This window comes from Petaurus breviceps, unplaced genomic scaffold (genome assembly GCF_028583685.1).
Source record: "Petaurus breviceps papuanus isolate PSGF00001 unplaced genomic scaffold, PetGlider_PUasm1.0 140, whole genome shotgun sequence".
In the NCBI taxonomy this organism is placed as follows: Eukaryota; Metazoa; Chordata; class Mammalia; order Diprotodontia; family Petauridae; genus Petaurus; species Petaurus breviceps.
Genome location: NW_027185698.1, coordinates 1,064,841 through 1,090,401, shown reverse-complemented (window position 1 = coordinate 1,090,401; position 25,561 = coordinate 1,064,841). Strand labels below are relative to the sequence as shown.

The window sequence follows — 25,561 nt, the reverse complement described above, 5'->3', positions numbered from 1 at the left end:
ACATTTATACATTTTATTATTATTTTGAATATTTTTTTCCTATTATTTCTTCATGATTTTTGTTATAGCTGTATATTACCTCTGTCTGTTGTGTTTATTCTTTCCTAATGTTGAGTAAATGAGTACTAAAGATGGCACAGTCCCAGCTGGGAACTTCATGAGGTTAGAAGAATCATCACAAATCCAACTAGAGTCTATAGCATGTCTATAGGGTCTATTGTAGCCAGAACAACCAAGTCTGGTGAGAAGCCTGCCCTCAGGAGCAACCTGACTGACTTAGCCCACACTGACCTGACAGCTGAAACAAGTATCCTGCTGGCAATGGGGCAGCTTGTCTATCAAGTTCACACACAGGAGTAAACTTGGTAGGGGAGACACTTTGAAGCAATTACTTGTGCTTATTTTCCGAGGAACTGTTTGAGTGTATAGAGGGAATCAGGCAGTTTTTAGTACTATTATTTTTAACATTGGTATTAATTGTCCTGTTCTCCTACACTAGCCTAAATGTCTCAAGAAATCCAAACTTATTTCCTTGGTATGTGAAGGGCTTTCTCCTGTCTGCCTCCACTATTTATTGTTTGAAATTAAAATACTGAAATTTTACCACTCTTTCTTGGGGTTTGAGTTAAACTTGCAGTTTCTTTCAACATTCTGTGGGTTCTGATTTTTCCCTCTTTTTCCAAATTTTCTATATTATTTTCTTAGCTGTGGAATTTAAGTGGTAGATTTGTAGAAGACCTCTGATTTTTATATTATCCTTATGCACTTTAATTTCTTTCTTTTGGGGGTTAGGGGAGGCAGTAGGGGTTAAGTGACTTGCCTAGGGTCACACAGGTAGTGAGTGTCTGCGGCTGGATTTGAACTCAGATCCTCCTGAATCTAGGGCTGGTGCTCTATCCACTGTACTGCCTAACTGCCCTGTGTACTTTAATTTCAAAGTCAGTCTCTTTAACTTGTATCATTCTTTGACTTGGACCACTTGAATCACACTCATATACTCTCTTCATTTCATTGTCTTTTCATTTTGTTCCATCAAACTTTCCCCTACTTCTGTATTCTCTTTTATTCATGAAAACTTTCCTTCAGTTAACTCACTCATTCCCAAGACTATAATCATCACCTCTAAGGCACTCAAATTTTATTTCCAGACTTCATCTATCTTCCAAATTCCAGTTCCATACATCCACTTGCCTGCTAGACATTTCAAGCTGGATATCTCATATATAATTCTAATACTAATTCAGTATGTCAAAAACAATTCAAACTTTTCCCCCAAAACTAGCCCAGAGTGACTGCTAGAGGCAATTTACCCTATGGCCACTAAATTCAACAAAAATATCCTAGAATTTTAGAGCTGGGAGAGATACTAAAAATCACTGGGCCCAATCCTGTCATTTTTCAGATGAAAACTGAAACCTTAGTTGGTTGAGATCACCCAATTAATGGCAAAAAAAAAAAAAAAGCTAAGATTAAAAACCCAGACCTGCTGACTCTCCACTGCAATATTCTTTCTGTTACACTATGTCTCTCTCTCCTGGTGCACATATTTATATATCTCTATCTACAATAGATAACATAATGAAGATTAACCAGAAAAAAAATTCACCTGACCATTGCTTCTATCTTTTTTCTGTATTTTATATCTATTTTATTGCGATATTCAGGCCTCATCAACATGGCTGCAAAACTGAAAGCTGAATTTTTCAAACCTGCTCTGTAACATTCAATCACGGTTGAAGTCAGAATTGGCACAATATCTGCAATGGAAGTAGGAAAAAGAAAAATTAGGTTTCCTTATTTCATAACATTAAAAATAAAATAATTAAATGAAGTAAGCTATAAAACATATAAATATCTCACTATGGGAATGCTCTTATTATAATGACTACTTGAAACAATTTTTTTGAGATCTTCTTTAGCATAAACATTTATTAAGTGCCTGCTATGTGCCAGGCACTGTATCCTGGGGATAAAAAAAAAAAGAGGCAAAAGATAGTCCCTGCCTTCAAGGAGCTTATAAACTAATAGGGTGAAACAACAGGCAAACAAATATATACAAAGCAAGTTCTATACAATATTAATTAACAGAGAGAAGGCACTAGAATTAAGAGGAGTTAGGGAAGGCTTCCTTTAGAAGGTGGGATTTTAGTTGAGGAAGGAAGGGAAGTCTCCACATGGGGATAGGCATTGAAAATACCCAGAGTCAAGAAATGGAGTGTCTCGTTCAGCTGGAACAGCCAGGAGGCCAGTGTCGTTGAATCAAAGAGTATGTGGCAAGGAGCAAGACATAAGGAAACTGGAAAGGTAGGAGGGGGTGAGGTTATGAAGGGCTTTGAATGCTAAACAAAGAATTTTATACTTTGATCCTGGAGGCAATAGAGTTCCACTAGAGTTTATTGAGGGGGCTGGTGGGATAAAATGGTCACACCTGTACTTTAAGAAAATCACTTCAGGGTGGCTAGGTAGCACAGTGAGTAAAGCACCGCCCCGGAGTCAGAAGGATCTGAGTTCGGTTCCCGTTCTCAGACACTTAACACCCACACACACACCCAAAAAAAAAAAAAAAAACTAGCCATGTAACCTTGGGCAAGTTACTTAACCCCAATTGCCCTCCAAAAAGGCAAAAAAAAAAAAAAATCACTTCAGTAACTGAATAAAGGTAGGATTGGAGTAGGGAAAGAGTTGAGGCAAATTGATCCACCAGTAGGCTATGAATCTAGGCATGAGATGATAAGGTCCTATATTAGAGTAGTGGCTGTGTCAGAGGATAGAAGGAGAAGGGGTGTAGATTTAGAAGACACTGCAAGAGTGAAATCAATAGGCCTTGAGAATTGGGTGGGGTGAGAAATACTGAGGAATTCAAGGTGACTCCTGTGAAACTGGGAGGGTGGTGTTGCCCTCTACAGTACAAGGGAAGGCAGAAGAGGAGAATGGTTTAGGAGGAAAGATTATGAGTTGTGTTTTTGACTTACTGAGTTTAAGATGTCTCCTGGACATCCAGTTTGAGATGTATGAAAGGCAGTTGGAGAAGTGAGATTAGAGATCAGCAGAAAGATTGAGGCAAGAAAGGTAGATCTGACAATCATCAGCATAGAGATGGCAAGTAAATCCATGGAATCTGATGAGATCACCAAAGGAAGTAGTATAGAAGAAGAAAAAAAGAGAAGAGGGCCCAGAACAGAGCCCTGAGGGACATCTACCAGAGAAGGCATGATCATTGACATTTCACAGTAATCTGTCCTACTCGATCTGTTCCTACTTCTCCACACACTAACCCATTAACCCATACCAGCTGTCTATTAAGCATTTTGTTGATTTATTCATTTGCTCAACAAAATTTATGTAGTGCTTACTGTGTGCAAAGCATTGTGCTAAGTACTGCACAATCCCTGGTCTCAAAGACTTTACAAATATTCCACTAGTACCTTAAGGGTAATATATTTAGAACTAAATTCATTATCTGTCAATCACACTCCCATTCTGCTAGACCAAGGATAAAAAGCTGGATTTGTCATCACTGACTCCATCCTCTCCTTTATTGCACTATTTAACCAGTTGCTAAATCTTGTGATTAAATTTTTAATAAATTCAAATTCAATAAACATTTATTAAGCACCTACAATGTATAAATCACTATGCTGGCTTCTGAGAAAGATATAAAAACAGATAAAGACTATGAAAACCCTGCCCTTAAGGACCTTACAGTCTTAGGATCATAGATTTAAAGCTAGAAGTGACTTCAAAGGCCATGGAGTCCAATGACCTTATTTTATAAATGAGGTAACTGTGGCACAGTGGGATTAAGAGACTTGCCCAGAGTCACAGAGCTAGCATGTAAGACAGAATTTGAACCCAAGTCATCCTGACTCTCTAAGGGGAGTACAGATAAATACACAAATAGTATACTAAAACATATTTGCATAAAAATATAAACAATTAAGAGTTCCAAAGAGAAAGAAGCCATTTTTGATGGAGGTATGGACCACAACAAAATGTGGCAAGTCCTCAAAGAGATGGGACTACCAGATCATCTTGCTTGTCTCCTAGGAGACCTGTATGTGGCGTAACAAGCAACAATTAGAACCAAGCATTGAACCAATGATTGGTTTAAGATTGGAAAAGGAGTATAACAAGGCTAGATATTGTCATGTTATTTATTTAACTTAAGTGCAGAGTGAGTACATAATGTGAAATACCAGGCTGAATGAATCAAAAGTCAGAATTAAGGATGCTGGGGAAAATATCAACAACCTCAGCTTTGCAGATGATACAACTCTGATGGGAGAAAGTGAAAAATAATTTAAAAGCCTCTTGACAAGGATGAAAGAGAAGAGTGTAAAAGCTGGTTTGAAACTTAACATAAAAAACTAAGATCTTGGCAACTGGTCCCATCACTTCCTGGCAAACAGAGGGAAAAGAAATAGAAACAGTGTCAGACTTCATATTCTTGGGCTCAAATTACTGCAGATGATGACTGCATTGAATGAAATTAAAAAACACTCCTTGGAAGGAAAGCAAATCTGGACAGCATACTGAAAAAGCAGAGACATCACTATGCCAACAAAAGTTCATAAAGTCAAAGCTATTATTTTCTAGTAGCAATGTGTGACTGAGAGTTGGACTGTAAGGAAAGCTGAGCATTACAGAACTGAGACTTTCAAATTGGTGCTGGAGAAGACTTTTGAGAGTCCCTTTGGACAGCAAGGAGATCAAATCAATAAACACTTAAAGAAATTAATTCAGAATGGCTGAACAAGTTGTGGAATATGAATGTAATGGAATACTATTGTGCTGTATGAAATGATAAACAGGCAGACTTCTGAAAAACCTGGAAAGACTTACATGAACTGATGCTGAGTGAAGGGAGAGCAGAACCAGGAGAACATTGTACACAGTAACAGCCACAGTGTGTGATGACTGATTTCGAAAGACTTAGCCCTTCTCAGCAATGCAAGGACCTAAAATAATTCCAAAGGACTCATGATGGAAATCCCATCTACATCCAGAGAAAAGAACTATGGAGTCTGATTGCAAAGCAAAGCAAACTAATTTCTTTTTTTGTTTGTTTGGTTTTTTTTCTTTCTCATGGTTTTTCCCATTCATTATAATTCTTCTATACAACATGATTAATGTGAAAATATGATTCATAGGCACATATACGTAGAGCCTACATGAGATTGTATGCTGTCTTGGGTAGGGAGGGGGGAAAGAGGGAGGGGGAGAAAATTTAAAACATAGGGAAGTGAATGTTGAAAACTAAAAATAAATAAATTAACCAATAAAAATTAATCAGTTTTACTGATAGTGTCTGGGAAAAAAAAGAAATTAATTCAGGCTATGCACTAGAAGGTCAAATGCTGAAGCTGAAGCTTAAATACTTTGGCCACATAATGAGAAGACAGGACTCATCAGAAAAGACCCTGATGTTGGGAAAGATTGAAGACCAAAGGAAAATGAGATGGCAGAAGATGACATAGATAGGTAGCACGGAAACAAGGAAACTGCATTTGGAAAGACTTTGAGAGATAATGGAGCCTAGCATGTTATGGTCCATGTTGTCACGAAAAGGCGGACACAACTGAATGACTCAACAACAACAAAAGCAAAGAATTGGATAATCTAACAAAAGAACTGAAAGACAGGTAAGATTTCAAGAGGTGGAGATGGTGAAGAAAGGCTTAGATCATAGCATAAGCAAAACTACCGAATCATAAAAGCTTGGGGTGGTTGTTTATAGAACAGTGAATCATACAGTTTGACTGGAGTGTAGCTAAGTGAAAGGGAATTGTGTTGATAAAGTGAAAAAGTTGAAAAGGAAACAAATTGCAAAAGATCTTGAATTTTAGAATAGTATTATATATGTTATTGATGTGGGTGAGGTGGGGAGATGGGGTAAGGGTGCTAAATTTTTTTTTTAATAATACAGTAATAGGGGCAGAGCCAAGATGGCAGAGTAGAAGCACAAACTTGTCATGAGCTCCCCCTCCAATCACTTCCAATACATGTAAAAAAACTGACTCTGAACAAACTTTAAAGCTACAGAACCCACAAAGTGACAGAGAGAAACAAATCTCTCACTGAAGGAAGCCTGGCAGGCAGACAAGGAAGGGTCTACCACACTGAGCACAGTCCCGCATCAGCCACAGGGTTCTGGCCCCAAGGCAGCCCCAACCAGCAGCAGCCAGAGCAGACTTTAGGAGAGTTAATCACCAGCAGCTGTGGTGGTTTCGAGACTTCTCAACCTATAAATGTCAAAGAAAAAGTAAAAAGTCAGTATGGAACTCTGTTAGAACAGGGGTAGATGAAAGAGCACAGTCCAGTCCCTGTCCCTGGGGCAAGAAGTGGGGGAGGCAAAGTGGCTGCCCCATGTGGCTGCCTCAGGAACTCCTGGCCTACAGATTGTATGGGGACCAAGCAACAATCTAGAGGGTAATCACTCTTGCTTGGTCTTGGATCGCAGTCTTGGGTTGTGGTCCTAGGGTGTATAGCCAGGGAGCCAGAGTTTGTGGTGGCTGTAGAGAGGATACTCTCCTAATAGCTCCAGCAGCTGTGAAAACCATAGCCATTTGGGACAAAGCTCTCTCCATTCTGGAAGCAAAGTTCTACTGTGGCAGAGTTAAAAAGTCAAATAATTGGCTAGCAAAATGAGCAAGCAGAGGAAGCACAAACAGACCATACAATCCTTTTTGGGGGACAAAAAGGATCAAGACATGGAACTGGAGGAGGACAACAAAGTCAGAACTCCTGCATCAAAAGCCTCCAAGAAAAATATGAATTGGTTACAGGCCATGGAGAAGCTCAAGGAGGATTTTGAAAATCAAATAAGAGAAGTGGAGGAAAAACTTCAAAGAGAAATGAGAATGATGCAGGAAAATCAAGAAAAGTAAGTCAGCAGCCTACTAAAAGAGACCCAAAAATAAACTGAAGAAAGTAACACCTTGAAAAATATACTAACACATATGGCAAAAGAGACTCAAAAAGCCAACAATATCCAAGCAAATGAAAAAAATAGAAGGCAATGTGAAATATCTTATTGGAAAAAAAAACTGACCTGGAAAATAGATCCAGGAGAGATTATTTAAAAATTGTTGGACTACCTGAAAGCCATGATCAAAAAAAGAACCTAGACACCATATTTCAAGAAATTATCAAGCAAAATTGCCCTATTATTCTAGAACCTGAGGGCAAAATAGAAGTTGAAAGAATTCACTAATCACCTCTTGAAAAAGATCCTAAAAAGAAAACTCCTAGGAATATCAAAGCCAAATTCCAGAGTTCCCAGGTCAAGAAGAAAATACTGCAAGCAATCAGGAAGAAACAATTTGAGTATTATGGAAACACAAACAGGATAACATAAGACTTAGCAACGTCTACATTAAGGGATTGAAGGGCCTGGAATTTTATATTCTGGAGGTCAAAAGGAGCAAGGACTAAAACCAAGAATCACTTACCCAGAAAAACTGATTATAATGCTGTAGGGGAAAATATGGTCATTCAATGAAATAAAGGATTTTCAAGCATTATTGATGAAAAAAACAGAGCTGAACAGAAAATCTGACTTTCAAATACAAGAAGCAAGAGAAGCATGAGGTCAACAGAAAAAAGAAATCATAAGGAACTTATTAAAGTTGAACTATTTATATTCCTACATGGAAAAATGATAATTTTAACTCATAAGATACTTCTCTGTATGAGGATAGTTGAAGGGAATATGTGTGTGTATACATATATGTGTATGTAGAGGAAGGTTTATGTGTATATAAATATATATGTGAGTGTGTGCATATGTATGTTCATGTATACATAGAGGGCACAGGATGAGCTGAATATGAAGAGATGATACCTAGAAAATAAGATTAAGAGGTGAGAAAGGAATTTATTGGGAGAAGGAGAAAGGGAGAGATAGAGTAGGGTAAATTATGTCATATATAAAAGAGGCAAGAGAAAACTGTTACAATGGAGGGGAAGAACAGGAAGGTCAAAGGGAATGGGACAACCTGATTCTCATTGAATTTGGCCTAAGGAGGGAATAACATACATACTCAATTGGGTATCTTACCCTACAGGAAAATAGGGGGTAGGGGCTAAGAGGGGGGATGATAGAAGGGCTGGCAGATTGGGGGAGAGGGTAGTTAAAAGCAAACATTTTTGAAAAGGGATAGGGTCAAAGGAGAAATTAGAACAAGTGGGGGGTGGGATAGGATGGAGGGAAATATAGTTAGTCTTTCACAATATAACTGCTATTGAAATGATTTGGGTAACTATACAACCTATATTGTATTGCTTATCTTCCCAGTGGGGGCAAGTGAGGAGGGAAGAAGGGGGAAAAAATCTGGAACTCAAAGTTTTAAAAACAAATGTTTTTGTTTTGTTTTGTTTTTTTAAGCATTTGGGGTTAAGTAACTTGCTCAAGGTTACACGGCCAGTTATTTTGTGTGGGTGCTAAGTATCTGAGGCTGGAACCGATCCCGGGTCTCCCGACTCTAGGGCTGGTGCTCTTACTCTCTGTGCCACCTGGCTGCCCCCTAAACAAATGTTTTTTTTTAAATTTGTTTTTTACATGCAACTGGGAAATAAGATATTCAGGCACTGGGGATGAAATCATCTTGCCCTACTAGAAAGCTAGGGGTGATGGGAGTGGATATAAGAGAGAACAGATTGGGGGAAGGGGTGTTCAGTACGCTTACTATTTCAGAGTGGGGGTAGGGGAAAGATGGGGAGAAAAAATTGTAACTCAAAGTCTTGTGGAAATGAATGTTGAAAACTAAAAATAAATAAATTTATTTTTTAAAAAATACAGTAATACTATCTAATCTGCACATTATAAAGATTAGTCTAGCATCAGTGTGACAGATGGATAGATGGGGGAAAGGGGTAGGTGGTAGAGAGTGGAGATAGGGAAACAAATTTCTCTCACATCTATCTCTTCCATTTCCATACCTGTATTAATTCAACATCCTCTTTTCCCTCTTCCAATTAATCGTGCATGCCACAGACATATTTGTCTTTCTAAAGCATTTTTTGATTTGTCATATCTCTGCTAAAAATTCTTGCATTACTTACCAAACAAGGTTCAAATCACTTTAACCTGATGCTTAAAGAATTCTCCAACTTGACTCCAATACACCTTTTCCAATTTCATTACTCACTATCTTCACACAAACTATATTCCATCTAAAATGATCTACTGCTTTCAGAAAATACCATACACTTTTCTTACATCCATATGTTCTAATTTTACCAATTTTATTCATATTTTTCTCTTCACCTACAATGGCCTATCTTAGGATTTCTTCTCATTGAAATTCTCCTTATCATTCAAGGGTCAGTTCAAATGTTACCTGTTACTTAAAACTTTCTCCAGACATCCCTCTAGTAAGTGATCTCTTCCTCCTCTAGAAATTGGTGCTTTATATGTATCATTCATATGACTTTATACCGCACATGTTTTAGCTCCCTATTAGATTTTAAACTCCTTGAGGGGAAGAGTCTTATTTTGTATCTTTCCTTTCCCCAGTACTTAACAGTGTATTATATGTAAAAGGCAATAAAATGTTGAACAAAGGAATGATTATATAGTTTTCATCCCTCACACACACTCCCTGAATGATGTCTGGCAAAAAAGACAATGTATTTCTCACTTACGTGATGGGAATTTGCTGATGTTATTGGAAACACGAATGAGCATACGTGCTCCCTTTAAGTGATCTCCACGTTTAACATGAATCTGAAATAAACAATTTGAAATATTCTAGTCTATTGGACAATTACTATATATATGAATACATTTTAAAAGTTTTTATTGGCACTTATAAGTGCTTAAAATGAACACACAGAAAAATTTAAAAATCTATTCATAAGAATACAGAGGGGCAACAGATTTGGGAATATAGTTTCATGCAATCATTATTCAAGAATAGGTCATCAAAAATACTTTCTGCACAATTAAATTAGCCATGATTTTGTACAGAGACTCTCATCTATTTTATTGATTTTATATTCAATTATGATGTGATTCTACCAATATATTATCAACCATTCAGGCCCTTTCTAGAGTATCATTTGAGTCCCTAAGTCCTCAAATTGAATATGACAAAGAAACTTAAATAAAAGGTTCGTAGAAGAGTCACTAAAATAGTTAAAGGGACAGGAGAAAAAAAACAATATAATGCTGCCCCATATGCCAATTAACAGATAATTCCATTTTAAACTGACTTCATGATTAGGGGCTCACAGCTGGCTGTAATGGACAGATGGGGGAGGGGTAGATGTCCATGGTAGCCCAAAGAGCTGCTACATCTCCCAGGGATGCCTTTTGCTCGTGCTCTTCCCTGTGCGTAGAAACGTATTCCATTATCTCCAAGCACCCATTTCCATCTGTAGAAATTTTATCCCTCATCAAGAGTCAGATCAAATACTACCTACTCTATAAAGCTTTCTCTATCCTTCCCAGTACGAAATGACCCTTTCTTCTTAAAAAAAAATCTCTATTTCTCTCATGAATAATTATGTTCTATGTCATATTTATACTTTTGTATCTATCCTACTAGATTGTAAGTTTAATAAAGGTAAGGACTGTGTCTTAATGATCTTTTTCTCTTTCCCAGCACCTCACACAGTGCTCTGCAGGTGACAGGCTGTGTATGGAATTCCTGAGCTAAAGAAATATCAAGAGGGGTGGCTAGGTGGCACAGTGAACAGAGCACTGGCCCTGGAGTCAGGAGGACCTGAGTTTAAATCTGACCTCAGAAACTTAACACAAAAACTAGCCGTGTGACCTTAGGCAAGTCACTTAAACCCAATTGCCCTCCAAAATGCCAAAAAAAAGAGAAAGAAATATCAAGAATTAGGATTGTTTTGAGGTTACATTCATTACTGGGCTTACTCTGAGGATTTGCGTTCTCTCTGGAGTGCACTGGAGTCATTTTTTATGCATTAAGTTTTTTCCGTGTTTCAAAAAATATGACATAATAGAGACAAGTTTTCAATTATTTTTAATTTTGCCTCCATATTTTACAATATATTAATTTGAACCAGGGAAAAGAAAAAATTCTACTATACCCCTTCCCCTTCTCATTTATTTGAACAGAGATTTGAACAGATGCTGTCCATAGCATCACAGACTTAGAGTAGGAAAGGATCTTAGATGTCTTCTAGTTAAACTACAACTTGAGACCATTGACTAACAGGATTCTAAGTGATTAAAATTCCCTTGAGAACACACACTGTCAGAATCAGATAAGTACTCTCAAAAGCAACCTGTTTTCATCCCAGAGAAAATCCACTACCTACTATTACCTATATACCTACTTGTAGAGGAAGCTTCTTTGGAGATGGTGTGTCAGACGAGTCTGCTTAGGAATCAATGTGGCAGATAACACATTCTTTATGGCTTTTTATTTTCTGGGTTTTTAAAGTTACATTTCCATTTAGTGTATGTTTCAGTGGATGTTAAATAAGGATTAATGGATGATAATAATGGATTTATATAGGAAGTGATTTGAACATAGTTGCAGGAGGAATACAGGACAAAGGTCATTAGTTCTACTTCATTCTTTTGGGGTAGGCTAAGATTCAGGATAATCTGTATGGACTTGTAATATTAACCAGAAGCATGATGGAAACTGAAAGGAATTTATGCCACCTCAACACAAATAAATAAAGAAACATGGGAGAATTCCCACAGAGAGGGAAACCATTTTTTTTTACAAACTTGCCAAGTAACTCTTTGCTGCCAAGTCACAGGTATGGAAAAAACACTGCCTCTGAAGTGAGAGGTTTGGGATTCAAATCTAACATTTAATATTAATTATATTACTTTGAACAAGTCACTTAATGTCCCTGGGCCTCAGTTTCCTCATATGTAAAATGAAGGGATTGGACCAGATGCCTTGTAAAGTCCCTTCAGGCTCTCACCCTATGATGCTATTATCAAATAACTTTAAAGCTGAAATAACCCTGAGGCTCCAAGCTGGCTCACAAAAGAGCTGAAAACATTCCATGAGAGAGAAGTTGCCCAGCAACAACAACGAATGGAGAAACTGCAGATGGTGGTAGCAGCAAAACAACCCAAAAGTTGTCACTGCCAGCTCCACAGGGAAGCAATGAGTGACACATTTGGAGGCAGAAGGTTGCTCCATCCATTATACAACCCTGCTAGTGTGAGTTGTCAGGGTAACAAGAGCTATGTCTCTCATTAGAGACAGGGGAATCTTTGAGATTGTTTGCCCCTCTATGCTTGGCGTGGATGTTTCCCTTGTCAGTTCCACTACTATTCTCTGTAATTAAATACCTTTGGTCTGGTTAAAAAAAAAAAAGGAAACATCAAATGAGGGCTTATGAGTTATGGTTTAGAATAGAGTGCCAAAGAGGACAATGAATCTAGGCATAGCCCATGGTCAGGGTTCCATGTTGAGAGGACTCCAGCCTACATTCACTGGAGTATATATTAGCTTGCACTGTTATTCTTGCACTGCAGAATATTAAAAAGATAATGGACTCTGTTGCATTCAAGATGATAAGTTTATACATTAATAAATATAATACATGACAAGTCTATAAGGGGAGCATAAAATATGTTTAAGGTATATTCATTATGCAACATGTTCAACAAATTTTTTAATGGCTGTGCATAAATATACAAATAGAATTAAGTTATGGATTTCTAAGACATTTAATGTTTATATTTTATTAAAATGTGCAAGTCACAAATGTCTAATCAAATTACCTTCACTAAAATATAACTGTGCAGAATCATAAGATTTGTGGCCATCTCAGATGGAATTTTAATTTTCTGGTTTCTCAGTTCTGCATACATACTGAAGAGAACACCATGGGCATTTCGATAATTTCCTGGAAAAATGATTTGCATTATATGTAATTATTAAAAGTCACAAAACAGCAAAATATAAAGTTCAAATCTACAACTTTGTAAACATTCAAGAAAATTGGTATAATCTATTAGCAGCTAAACACAAAATTTCTTCAATTTTGAATAAAAATGAGGAGTCCTTTGTAAAATATGTGACCAAAAAAGTGTCATCTCTTCATGTTACAGATATTTAGTAAAATAAGAATGTCTTACTCATTAAGATTAATAATTAGTTCCTATATTATAGTTTTTTCACAAAAAAATAAATAGCAAAATGAATCACCAAATTTAGAATTGGAAAGGATCTCAGAAGTTTGATAGTCCAACCTAGACCAGAAAGGGATCCCACTATACCATATTCAGTGGTCATCTAGATTCTGCTTAGGTATCTCAAACAAGGGAAGGATCCCACTATCTCCCAAAATAGTCTGTTCCATTTTTGACAGCTGTAATTCTTAGGAAAATTTTTCTAAAATCAAGCCTAAATTTTCCACTTTGCTACTTCCACCCATTGCTTCTGGTCCCTATGTGATCAAGAAAAATGTCTAATTTTTTTCCCAAATGAATTCCCTTTAAATATTTAAATATATCTGTCACATCCCCTTCTTTCCTGCATCTTCTCTTCACTATGCTAAACATTCCTAATGCCTTCAACCACCATTCAAATAGTAAGGACTTGAAGCTCTTTGCCATCCTGGTCATTCTCTCCAGCTTATCAGTATCCTCCCTAAACTGTGGTGCCTACAACTGAATACAATTCTCCATATTTGTCTGACCAGGGCAGAGTGCAGCAAAAGTACATTATTAATGGAAGTTACATCTAATGTAGCCCAATATCAAGTTGGTTTTTTGGGCTGCCACATTTCATTATGGTGAAAACTCTGAGTTTTCAGTCTGCTGAAAACTAAATTTTTTTTTAAATTAACTCATTTAACCATACTTTCCCCATCTTATACTTAAGAATTTAATTTATTTGAACCCCAGTGTAAAACTTTACTTTTTTCCCCTATTAAATTTCATCTTACTAGATTTGGCCCAGTACTCTAGCCTATAAAGGTCTTTTAGAATCCTGACTGTTTATCCAGTATGTTAGCTCTCTCTCCCAGCTTCTGGCATCTGCAAATTTGAGGGGCCTACCACATGAGCCTTCATCCTGTTCACTGAAGAAAATATTAAACAACTTGGGGCCAATCACAGATCTCTGAGGCATTCAACTAAAGACCTCTTGCATACATTACAATAGAGGAGATAACACGTAAGTAGATAGGCATATATAAGATAGATACAGAGTATGGATGAGTATAGAGTATAATAATACAAGACAGAAAGGGAACAGGTTGTGAAGAACTTTAAATGCCAGATAGAGGACTTCATATTTTATCCTAGAGGTAATAGGGAACCATTGGGGTTTTTTGAATAGAGAGGGGTCACATGGGCAGATCTATACTTTAGGAAAATCACTTTAGAATCTTAGAAAGCAATTAGAGGATCATTGCAATAGTCCAGACCAGAGATCTAAAACAAACAAACAAAATTATAGACCAATTTCCCTACTGAATATAGACATAAACATTTTAAATAAAATATTAGCAAAAAGATTACAGCAACTTATCATGAGAATAATACACTTTGATCAGGTAGGATTTATTCTAGGAATGCAAGGCTGATTCAATATTAGGAAAACTATCAATATAATTGATCATATCAACAAAACTAGTAGAAACCATATGATTATCTCAATATATACAGAAATAGCTTTTCACAAAATAAAACACATTCCTATTAAAAACACTAAAAGTGATTTTACTTAAGATAGAACTGTGTGACACCTTCTTGTTGCCTCTAGTATAATATAAAAATTCCTTTATTTAGATTTACAGTTCTTTACAACCTGGCTCCAAAATTATCTTTCCAGTCTCGCTGAATATTACTCTCCCACCTGCACTCTTCAATTCATCCAAACTGGCTTTCTCTCTATTCCTCCTACATGACACTCCATGTCTCATCTCCATGCCTTTACACAGGTTCTATCTGGGACATACCTGGAAGGCAGTCCCTTCCATCTCACAGAATCATACTCTTCCTTCAAGACACAGCTTGAACACTACCTTCTACACAAAACCTTTCCTGATTCCCCCAACTAAGCTAGTACTCTTTCTCAAACTATCTTATGTTTAAGTACTTTGTATTTATTCTCTTTATTCTATATATTCTTATAGATGTTCTTGTTATCTCCCTCACTAGAACACTGGATCCAGTTGAGCAAGGATTGTTTCAGTACTTGTGTTTTGCAGGCGGAACATCTAGTACACTGCTTAGATAGTAGGGAGTTAATAAATACTTGTTGAATGATTCACTAATTGATATTTAATGCATGGCTAACAGTGGATAAACAGATAAGTGAATAATGCAAGCATATCTGCTAGGTCTCTCATTAATTAGGGATATAGTTCATCTAAAGAGGTGACAAGAATTCATAAAAGTAACTAGATATTTTCTTACTTGGATATCAATTCCCCATTAGCTATGTTTGTCATTTCCAGTGTAAAAAAATCATTTTCTTAGGCAATAAAGACAGAAGCAAAATAAGAATTGAGCAGTTGTACCATTTCTCTACTATTCATCCTCATTGTTCCCTCCACCCTGAGCAACAGTTCTGTCCCTTCTTTGAACTTCCTCTTTCCCCCAGTATTAGCTGCTCCAAGAAACTCAAGCCTTATCCTTAGCTTCTCTCACCAGCCTCAGCTTATTCTAAGTGTTTATGGTCCTAATCCCATTTTTAAAGGACCATTCCATGCTCTATATTTATTCTTTGTTACTTGTCCTTAGTGCTACCCGTTGAGTGGATCTTTTAAAAATCTAAGTTGGTTGATAAATTCCCAATGCAGCCACATTCACAAATTCCTGTTTTTCCTACTCATAAGAATTGTTTCCCTTTCTGTCTTCATAATTTTATTCTTCAGTTTCCTATCTGGCCTTGGCTTCTCCTGTAGAACTTTAGTCCATTGGGTCCTACATATCCTTTATTTGAATCATCTGAAATATACTTGCGCAAAATCTTTGGACCATCAAACTAAGGTTCAGCTTACTGGTCTTCTTTCACAAATTCTAGAAAGGAATGGTTAATTCCTCCCAATGTCTCCATAATTTCTATCCCAGTAACCATTTCTTCCTCATTAATGAGAATCAGATCTCTAGCTTTTAAAAGATAAAATTATCTTTAAGTCCAGAAATTATTAGCTATACTACTTTTGATAAGAAGACAATTCTAGCAGTTATTTTTATATAACTCAAAGCTCACTGACACATCATGCCTCTATGCTAGGCTTGTGGTCTGTTTCTTGAATTTATTTATTTTCCTCTTTCTGTCCAGGTAGTCTGTAGTCTCTATAGAGAAAATCACTTCTATCTCCCCCAACCTACCCTATAGTCAAATTAATCTTCACCTAAATGCATTCCACCATGGTTGCCCTGTCTGGTTCCTCATTCTCATATAAATATATCTTCTTAATATGCAATACTACCCTACATCACTCTTTTTTTTATTTTTTGGTCTTTATTAATTTGTTTCTTTACTTTTAGTTTACAAGATTCAATTCCACAATTCCTTGAGTTTCAAATTTTCTCTCCCTCCCTCCCCTTCCCCCCCCCCATGACGGCATACAATCAAGTAGAGGATCTGCAGATACTTTCACATTAGATATTAGTCTCAGGTTATAAAGACGGATTGTATCAGATGGAATGAAAAATGGTAAAGAGGAAACAACACCAAACAAGAAAAAGAAAAAGATCAGGTAGTTTGCTTCAATCTGGATTCAAACTCAGTTCTTTCCAGCTCTTTCTCTGGATATAGACATCTCTCTCCATCATGAATCTTTTGGGTTTGACTTATGTCTCTAGATTGCTGAGAAGAGTCCAGTCTATCAAAGTTGGTCATCACATATACGTTATGTCTGTAATTGTGTACAAATTTCTCCTGGCTCTACTCTTCTCACTCGATATCAGTTCGTATAAGCCTCTCCAGGTAAATATGAAGTCCATCTGCTCCTCGTTTCTTATAGCACTATAGTATTCCATCACATTCATATACCACAACTTGTTCAGCCATTCTCCAATTGATGGGTACCCCCTTAATTTCCAATTCTTTGCCACCACAAAAAGAGCTGTTATAAATATTTTTGTACATATGGATCTTCCTCCCACTTCTATGATCTCTTTGGGATATAACCCTAGAAGTGATATTGCTGGGTCAAAGGGTATGAAATTATTTATAGCCCTTTGGGCATAATTCCAGATTGCTCTGCAGAAAGGTTGGATCAGTTCACAATTCCACCAGCAATGCATTAGTGTTCCAATTTGCCCATATCATCTCCAGCATGTCATTTTCCTGTTTTGTCATCTTAGCCAATCTGACTGGTGAGATGTGGTATCTCATTGTTGTTTTGATTTGCATTTCTCTAATCAATAGTGATTTAGAGCATTTTTTCATATGCTTATAGATAGCTTTAATTTCTTCCTCTGAAAACTGCCTGTTCATATCCTTTGATCATTTATCAATTGGGGAATGACTTGTATTCTTATAGATTTGACTCAATTCTCTGTATATTTTAGAAATGAGTCCTTTTTCAGAGATATAGGTTGTAAAAATTCTTTCCCAATTTCCCACTTCCCTCTTAATCTTGGTTACATTGGCTTTGTTTGTACAGAAGCTTTTCAATTTAATGTAATCAAAATTATCCATTTTGTATTTTATAATGCTCTCTAATTCTTGTTTGGTCATAAAGTCTTCCCCTCTCCACAGATCTGACAGGTAAACTATTCCCTGCTTTCTGAGATTGCCTACAGTATCAACCTTTATACCTAGATCATATACCCATTTAGACTTGATTTTGGTATATGGTGTTAGATAATGGTCTATGCCCAGTTTCTGCCATACTGTGTTCCAGTTTTCCCAGCAGTTTTTGTCAAATAGTGAGTTCTTATCCCAAAAATTGGGGTCTTTGGGTTTATCAAACAATAGATTACTATAGTCATTGACGGCTGAGTCTTGTGTGCTCAATCTATTCCATTGATCCACTACTCTATTCCTCAGTCAGTACCAAGTAGTTTTGATGACTGCTGCTTTATAATACAGATTAAGATCTGGTATAGCTAGTCCACCTTCCCTAGCATTTCTTTTCATTAATTCCCTTGTACATCACTCCCTTTTACCTACTGTGTCTTTTCAATAAGGTATGCCTATCTTGACCTATATTCCAGTCATAGGTTTTATCTCATCAAATGAGTGATATTCATAAGGTTGAACTTGTGTCCATGGTTAGTCCTCTAGACCTTTTTACTTGCTGCCTAACTTTTGGGCATTTGTGTACAGACATTTGAGGTCACTGGTTTTACTACTGGTTCTTTTCTTGGATTTTGCAAATTATGAACTTCAGGTCTATCACTGCTATTCTTCTTCCTTAACTGAAGCTGCCACTATGATATCAAGAATGGTGGATATACATAGTTTTCTCTCTTCACCCATGCTTTTTTAGTTTAAGCTCTTTTTATTCAGTTTTCAAGATATTCAATAAGCATATTTTTGTCAGCATTTATTGGGTATACTCCATCTGTGGTCAAGAGACTGTCATTCCTGTTTCTAAATGGTGGTCCAGAAATCCAAATCCTATTATTAGAAAACACCTTATTGGTTATATGTTCTTTCCCCAAATCAGTATTCTCTTCTTCATCTTTTGCCTTCAATATGAGTAAAGAAAACATAAGCTATGTTCCTCTGATCTTATGGGTTTTTGCTCAAGACAATAATAAGATCATGGGATTATTTAGTCAGTAAACATTTATTAAGCACCCACTATGTGCCAGGTACTATGCTAATCATTAAGGAAACAAAAACAGCCAAAAAACAGTCCCTTCTCTCAAGAGGCTTTCAAACTAATAGGGAAGATCACATACAAAAAGGAAAGAGTAAAAGGGGGAGGGGAGAGAAAAGGTATCTGGAATGGGGACATGATGGAGAAGTCCGGAGGAGTGCAACAAAGTTGGAAATGAAGAGGTGACTAACATGGCTTCTCTCCTTAAGTGGAGATTATGGGGGGAAAAAAATTTTCATCCTCCAATCAGAGGATAGTAGGGTCCCTATGGGCAGCCTAATATTTTGATACCTGTATTTTAATATAATTGGTTCCTTTGTAATCCTATTAATTTTGTTCTATGCATTTAAATGTTTAAACGTTTTATGCATTGTTAAATATTATTGTTGAAGTAAATTAAATATTAAATGGCTTGTGCATTGGTGCATTCTGAGAAGGGGTCCACAGGCTTCACCAGACTGCCAAGAGGATTATGACATAAATGCTCCTAGAAATGTCATAGCCAAAATCAGAATTTTTAATTTAAAGAAAAAATACTGTAAGCAGACAGAAACAAAAAGATCAAATACAAAAGAACATGTTCAGGATCACAAAAGACTTAGCAACAACAGTAAAAATGAAAGGAAATCTTGGAATATTATATATCAAGAGCTAAAAGAAAAAAAAAAGCTTCTAAACAAAAATAAGTTATCCTGAAAATTCCAGTATAATTCTATAGGAGAAAAATGTACATTTGGTAGAACATTCCTGATGAAAAAAAAAAACATTCCTGTTGAAAAAAACAAAAGTTGGGTATAATCTCTGAAATACAAACATAAGCAATAAGATAAATCTAGAAAAGTAAGTAGAGATGAGCTCACTGAAGTGACTAAAAGATGATAAAACTATTTCTATCATAATAGGTGGAAAAGTGATGATTGTTTCATCAAACCCTTACTATCCTTAAAGAAGCAAAGAATACAAACTCAGTACCTGGGCAGAATTTTGAAGTGCTTTAATTTAAGGGAGTAAAGAAAAGGGAGGGGAAAAGAGATAGACTGGGGGGGGGCATGATGAAGAAGTCCAGAGGAGTACAGCAAGGTTGGAAAAATCCTGATTTTGGGCTATGTCATTTCTGGGAGCATCCATTTAGGATTTCTTTCAGGATGTTACTGGTGGATTCTTTCTATTTTTTCCTTTTCCCTTTGGCTCTAAACCTTCTTTATGTTACAAACCTCTTGGCAGTCTGGTGAAGCCTATGGACACCTTCTCAGAATGCACCAATGCACAAGCCATTTAAGATTTAATTTACTTTAACAATAACATTTAACAATGCATAAAATGTTTAAACATTTAAATGCATAAAACATAATGTAACTGTGGAACATCAGAAGAAGAATATATAAATATGGAGGTAGGGATAGTAGGGGAGAGCAGGCATTTCATGACCCTTTCTCTTAAAATTAATCTTACATTAAAAAACAATAAGGAAATAGGTAGATACAGAAAGAGGAAAGAGATATAATCTAAGAGCGACTGTAGAATTGGGGAAGGAATAATCACAAGCAAAACAATCTAACCATGGGGGAAAGATTATAAATGAAAAGACAAGAAAAAGACTTGGGTCCAGGCTGCATGAAAAGAGAGAGGACAAATGAGTGAGATCAGAGGACTCCAATTATATGTAATGGAGCTATAGCATAGGCAGAAAGTGCCATAATGGCATCTCCCCAGGTGGCGATGTTGGGGAAGACACTTTCTGCTTCTGGGAGTGTAAAGAGGATGTAAAATGGAAGTGCTCTGAAAAGTCTATAGAACATATGTAGATATTCTGTAATTGGTTCTGGACAGCTAACCACAAAGTGAAGCGAAACCTCTTTGGCTCCAGAGGCATTTAAAATACCCTGTCAACTTCAGTCACTTCTGAGCTTACCCAATCTTTGGAAGAGCTCAGTGATTCTTTCACTCATGGAAACTAGAGATAGGAGTGGACTCTATGACCTTGTGATTTCAAAAGGCGACATCCTAGCATTCCAAAGTTCAGACTTGTACCCAGTGCAACATCAGTGCCCACAGGAGCAAGGACCTTCAAGCAGTAGGGACCTTCAAGACTCCAGCCAAGCAGCAGCTGGATAACTATACAGGCTCTGTAGGAAGTGAACTAAGTTAAACCTATTCTCCCCATATTTATTGGGGGAAATGTTTGTACTTTGTTTCTGCTGCATCTTCAAAGTAGATATCCCTTTATAAAAGCTAATTGATGGGGGCAGCTGGGTGGCACAGTGGAGAGAGCACTAGCCCTGGAGTCAGAAGAGTTCCAATCTGGCCTCAGAGACTTGACACTGTGTGATCCTGACTACTTTGCAAAAAAAAAAGTTAATTGATATTTAGTGGTTAGATGGAATTGAGATACACTTATAATTAACAATGACAGGGACAAAGTAGGTAGGAGCTCAAGCCTATGGCAATAAAGATACCCTAAGCCCCCTAGATTACTTCCTGGAAGAGTGAGGGTAAGATGTATTAGTCTGGTTCTGGGACAGTGAGACAGCATGTACTCACTACATATAGATAATTAATGTTAATTTTAATCCCCTTCTTTTTCCACTACCTTTTTTTAAAAAAATAAAACAAGGAATGTGAGGGGCAAAGAAAGAAAACATAACAGTATGTGTGAAAAAACACATCTAATTAACTATCAACAGAAAAGGGTATCAATGAATCCAGCAATACGTTATTGACAAGAAACATACTTGAAATATAAATATTCACACAAAGTTAAGATGAGGGCCTGGAATAGAATATATTATGCTTCGGGTGAATCAAAAAAAAAAAATCAAGGGTTGCAAAAGTGATCTCAAGGCTAAAATGAGACATGGTTACACTCATGTTATAGTTGATTGGATTGGAGCTGAGCACATGAACTATATTTCCAGGAGGAGAAACATGTGCTCTGGCTCCTTGCTAAGGGTATGCATGACAAAGCTTTTGGTACACTACCTAATGATGACTCCATGCTGTAGTTTTATGTTGTCCTTTTGTCCTTTTAAAATTTAAACAAATACTTTATAGGAAACTGATTATACATGGTGTATTCTGGTACTGAGCAATTAAGTTTCTTCTCACAATTGGTATGCAGCTAAATTCTTTAAATCTTTGGATGCAGTTTTGTTTCATTTGCCACAGGATTCAAAATAACACATTTTGTACAATAATGGTTGACCTAAACCTTAATGAATTTGCTTTTAAATACTTAAATTATAACACTTCCATAAATCTATTATTATTTCATAGATATGAATACTTCCTCCACAAGTAAACATCATAGTCCATCCATCCTGTATTATTTTATTCATGGCCTCTTATTTATCAAGGGGTCAAATCACATGTGATCCTTCCAAGGAGCCAAAGCACACTTCCTAGATCCTTGGATTCTAATATAACCTCTTGCCAAAATTTGTTTAAATTAGACATAAACTATGATTTGAACAGAGTAGCAGAGAGAAAGAAATCTAAAAATCCTTTGCCTTCGGGCATAGTCAGAAAGGAAGAATTGGGTACAATGATAATAAGGGTACCTACCAGCAGATTGCTCCTCTCTGGCAATTATTATGGCAGTCTGGGCAGCTTCTCTGTATTGCTTCAGTGCCATGTACAGACGGAAAAGATATCTGGCATCCTTAAATTAAATATATATTTAATTGCATCAATATTATATAATTATATATTTGTACAATATAAACATATTAAATATATAATAAATATGTTGGCAATGCTACATTTTTAATATATGTCATAAGACAGCATATGGTACAGAACACATTCAGTGCCAGTTACAAAGCCTATACTCAGACTGCAGGAATATGCAGTTCCAAACCCATTTATGTCCTTCACATATAAGCAACTATGCAGAATAAATAATAACCACAGTTATTCCACTTCCCAGCTACCAGAATAACTGGTAGCCACATTCCCAACTCCAAATGCTTCCCGCTTAGGACTTCTTTTCCCTTCTTTTTTCTATTCCTTTACCACTAGCTATCCCCAGAAGAGAAGTACAGTCTCTGCCTCCCCCAGGTTTGGTTCAGGACGGTCTACAGTGGCAGGACTAGTGGCCTTAAGAGGGAAGCTCTAGTGGTAACATCCTTCTCACATTAAAATCGGCTCACTGTTCTAGCCCTAGTTAGTCTCCACAACGTCCTCATCCATCTCCTCACTAATACCACCCCTCCCATCCTACTCTTTATCCCAGAAATTCAGATCCTATAGTAGTATGTTCAGGATAACCTGGGTGCTTTTTTCTTGAAATTTGGGTGACTTTTACTACAGAAGAATATATCACCACTTGCCATGTGTTTGGGACCTTAAAAATCTAATCACGCTCTTTCCCGTCTCTCAAGATGGCGGACAAAAAGCCACCCAAGGCAAAGAAGGTCAAAAAGGAAAAAAAAAAGGGAGGGGAACAAAAAGGAAGATGTAGCTGAAAAGGTCAAAAAGCCTCGAAAGCATTGCAGTCGGAACCCAGTCCTGGCCCAAGGGATTGGTAGATACTCCAGGTCTGCAATGTATTCCCAGAGAGCCATGTACAAGCAGAAATACGCTACCCTAAAAACCCGATTGAAAGGAAGAAGAAAGAAAAAGTGCCTGCTGCTATCTCAAAGCCCATTGGGGTGATAAGAATGGAGGAACTCGAGTGGTAAATGTGTGGGGTGCGGAGACCCTGACCCAAATTGACTACTCAAAGACCTCTCAAAGTGAAGGTAGTTTTATTAGAATCTCACAAGAAGTGGGCAGTCCAGTCTCTGGGACAGCGCCAAGAGAGAGGAGGCTGAGGTACAAAAGCAGAAACTGGGTTAATAAGCAAGGATTACGTGCCCCTCCCAAACATTAACCTAATTATTACTAATGAGGCTCTAATTTTGTTAGATAACATACATAATACATGAGGTCCAGTACGCAAGTGCAGTAACAACCTCATAATATTGAACCCCCTTCAGTCCAACCTAGATGTGTTCTTATCTGGGCCTGAGTGTCCCAAGGCCACTGTCTACTTTCTGACTGGTCAAATCCACCTGCTGCTGCCAACATTACTTCATTTTTAGTATTATCTAGGAGTTCTCTGTGAACTCAAACTTCTTCCCAAGTCTAATACTTTTTATCAGTAGACTTGTTTCAGCAATTCTTACAGTTGTATGGAAACTTAACCCTTTGCTACCTCTCAACTACCATTCCTTTCCCCAAACTAAAAACACTTCTAATTTGGTCTCAATAGTTAATCCAATCAATTGTATTAATACTCAATAGCTATTACATTACCTTGAAATACACAATGACATATATATATATTATGTGGAAGCAATATTGAACTTAGTTACAAAATATAAGGAAGTAATAACGTATATAGGATGTTCAGAATGGGGAAACTTCACTGCAAGTCATCCCCCACAGTAAAAATTCACAAAATGCCTGGGTATTACCCTACTGAGGATGTGCCTAGAAAGCTGCTGAGTCATGGCAAAAAGCCCTTTAGCCAGCATGTGAGGAGACTCTGAGCTAGCATCAAGCCAGGTACCATTCTGATCATGTTCACTGGCTGCCACAGGGGCAAGCGAGTGGTTTTCCTGAAGCAACTGGCTAGTGGCTTGGTACTGGTGACTGGATCTCTGACCATCAACCGTGTTCCTTTGAGAAGGACCCATCAGAAATTTGTCATTGCCACTTCTACCCGGGTTAACCTTTCAGGTGTGAAAATTCCAAATCATCTTACTGATGCTTACTTCAAGAAGAAGAGGCTCCGTAAACCTAGACACCAAGAAGGAGAGGTTTTTGACACAGAAAAAGAGAAATACGCGATTACAGAGCAGCGCAAGGCTGATCAGAAAACAATAGACTCTCAAATCCTACCCCAAATCAAGAAAATTCCTCAGCTCCGTGGCTCCCTGCGTTCTGTCTTCTCTCTCTCCAATGAAGTTTATCCTCACAAACTGGTGTTTTAAATGCCTTACAGAGAACACTTATTAAAATATTTGCAATAGTTAAAAAAATATCTAATCACATGCCCCTTGTAAGTGGACAATTTTCGGCCACTGACATCCTTCTTGGATTTATTTTTCCGAGGTTAGCATTGTCCCACACCACTTATACTCACTTTATCTCAATGATCCTCTCCCATCTTGTCCAGGAGATTGCCCCCACTATCATCTCTATTCCATCACTTCTTCTTCAGCAAATGACCCTATCCTCCCTATTCTCACCAAGCTTCAATGTCCCCATATTTATTGGTTGCTTCCATGCTGCCTACAAACACATTCATGTTTTACCTGGTCCTCAAAATATGCTCACTTGATCTTATAGTCTCAGCTAGCTATCACCCTATATCTCTCCTCTCCATCACTAAATTCCTTGAGAAAGCTATATTCTCTAGGTGTTTCCACTTCTTCTCTTCTCACGAAATTCTAAACCCTCTGCAATCTGGCTTCTGACCTCATCATTTAATTGAAACTGGTCTCTCCAAAGTTATCAATGATCTCTTGTCAAATCCAAAAGTCTCTTCTCAATTCCTCATCTTTCTTGACCTCTCTTCAGCCTTTGTCAGTGTTGATCATCCTGTTCTGAATATTTTTCAGAATATGCTCTTCTTTCTAGATTTTTGTGACACTTTTCTCATGCTTTTTTTTTTGCTTGATTTTTTGGAGGGGGGAGGATAGGGCAATTGGGGTTAAGTGACTTGCCCAAGGTCACACAGCTAGTAAATGTTAAGTGTCTATGGTCAAATTTGAACTCAGGTCCTCCTGACTCCAAGGCTGGTGCTCTATTTACTATGCCATCTAGCCACGCCCCA

The 25,561-nt window shown here is 37.2% G+C and overlaps 1 protein-coding gene and 1 pseudogene across 1 annotated transcript in view; one reads left to right on the top strand and one right to left on the bottom strand.

The window, feature by feature from the left end:
- Positions 1–25,561, bottom strand: part of LOC138146493 (WD repeat-containing protein 19-like) — a 154,033-nt gene that overhangs the window by 12,965 nt on the left and 115,507 nt on the right. Inside the window, exons 27-30 of the mRNA XM_069068410.1 lie at positions 22,303–22,399; positions 12,728–12,852; positions 9,646–9,727; positions 1,607–1,757 (exon numbers count right to left, since the gene is read on the bottom strand). Of these exons, the coding sequence (XP_068924511.1) occupies positions 1,607–1,757; positions 9,646–9,727; positions 12,728–12,852; positions 22,303–22,399 (455 nt within the window). The remainder of the gene's footprint in view (positions 1–1,606; positions 1,758–9,645; positions 9,728–12,727; positions 12,853–22,302; positions 22,400–25,561) is intronic.
- Positions 24,130–24,743, top strand: LOC138150113 (large ribosomal subunit protein eL6-like; annotated as a pseudogene).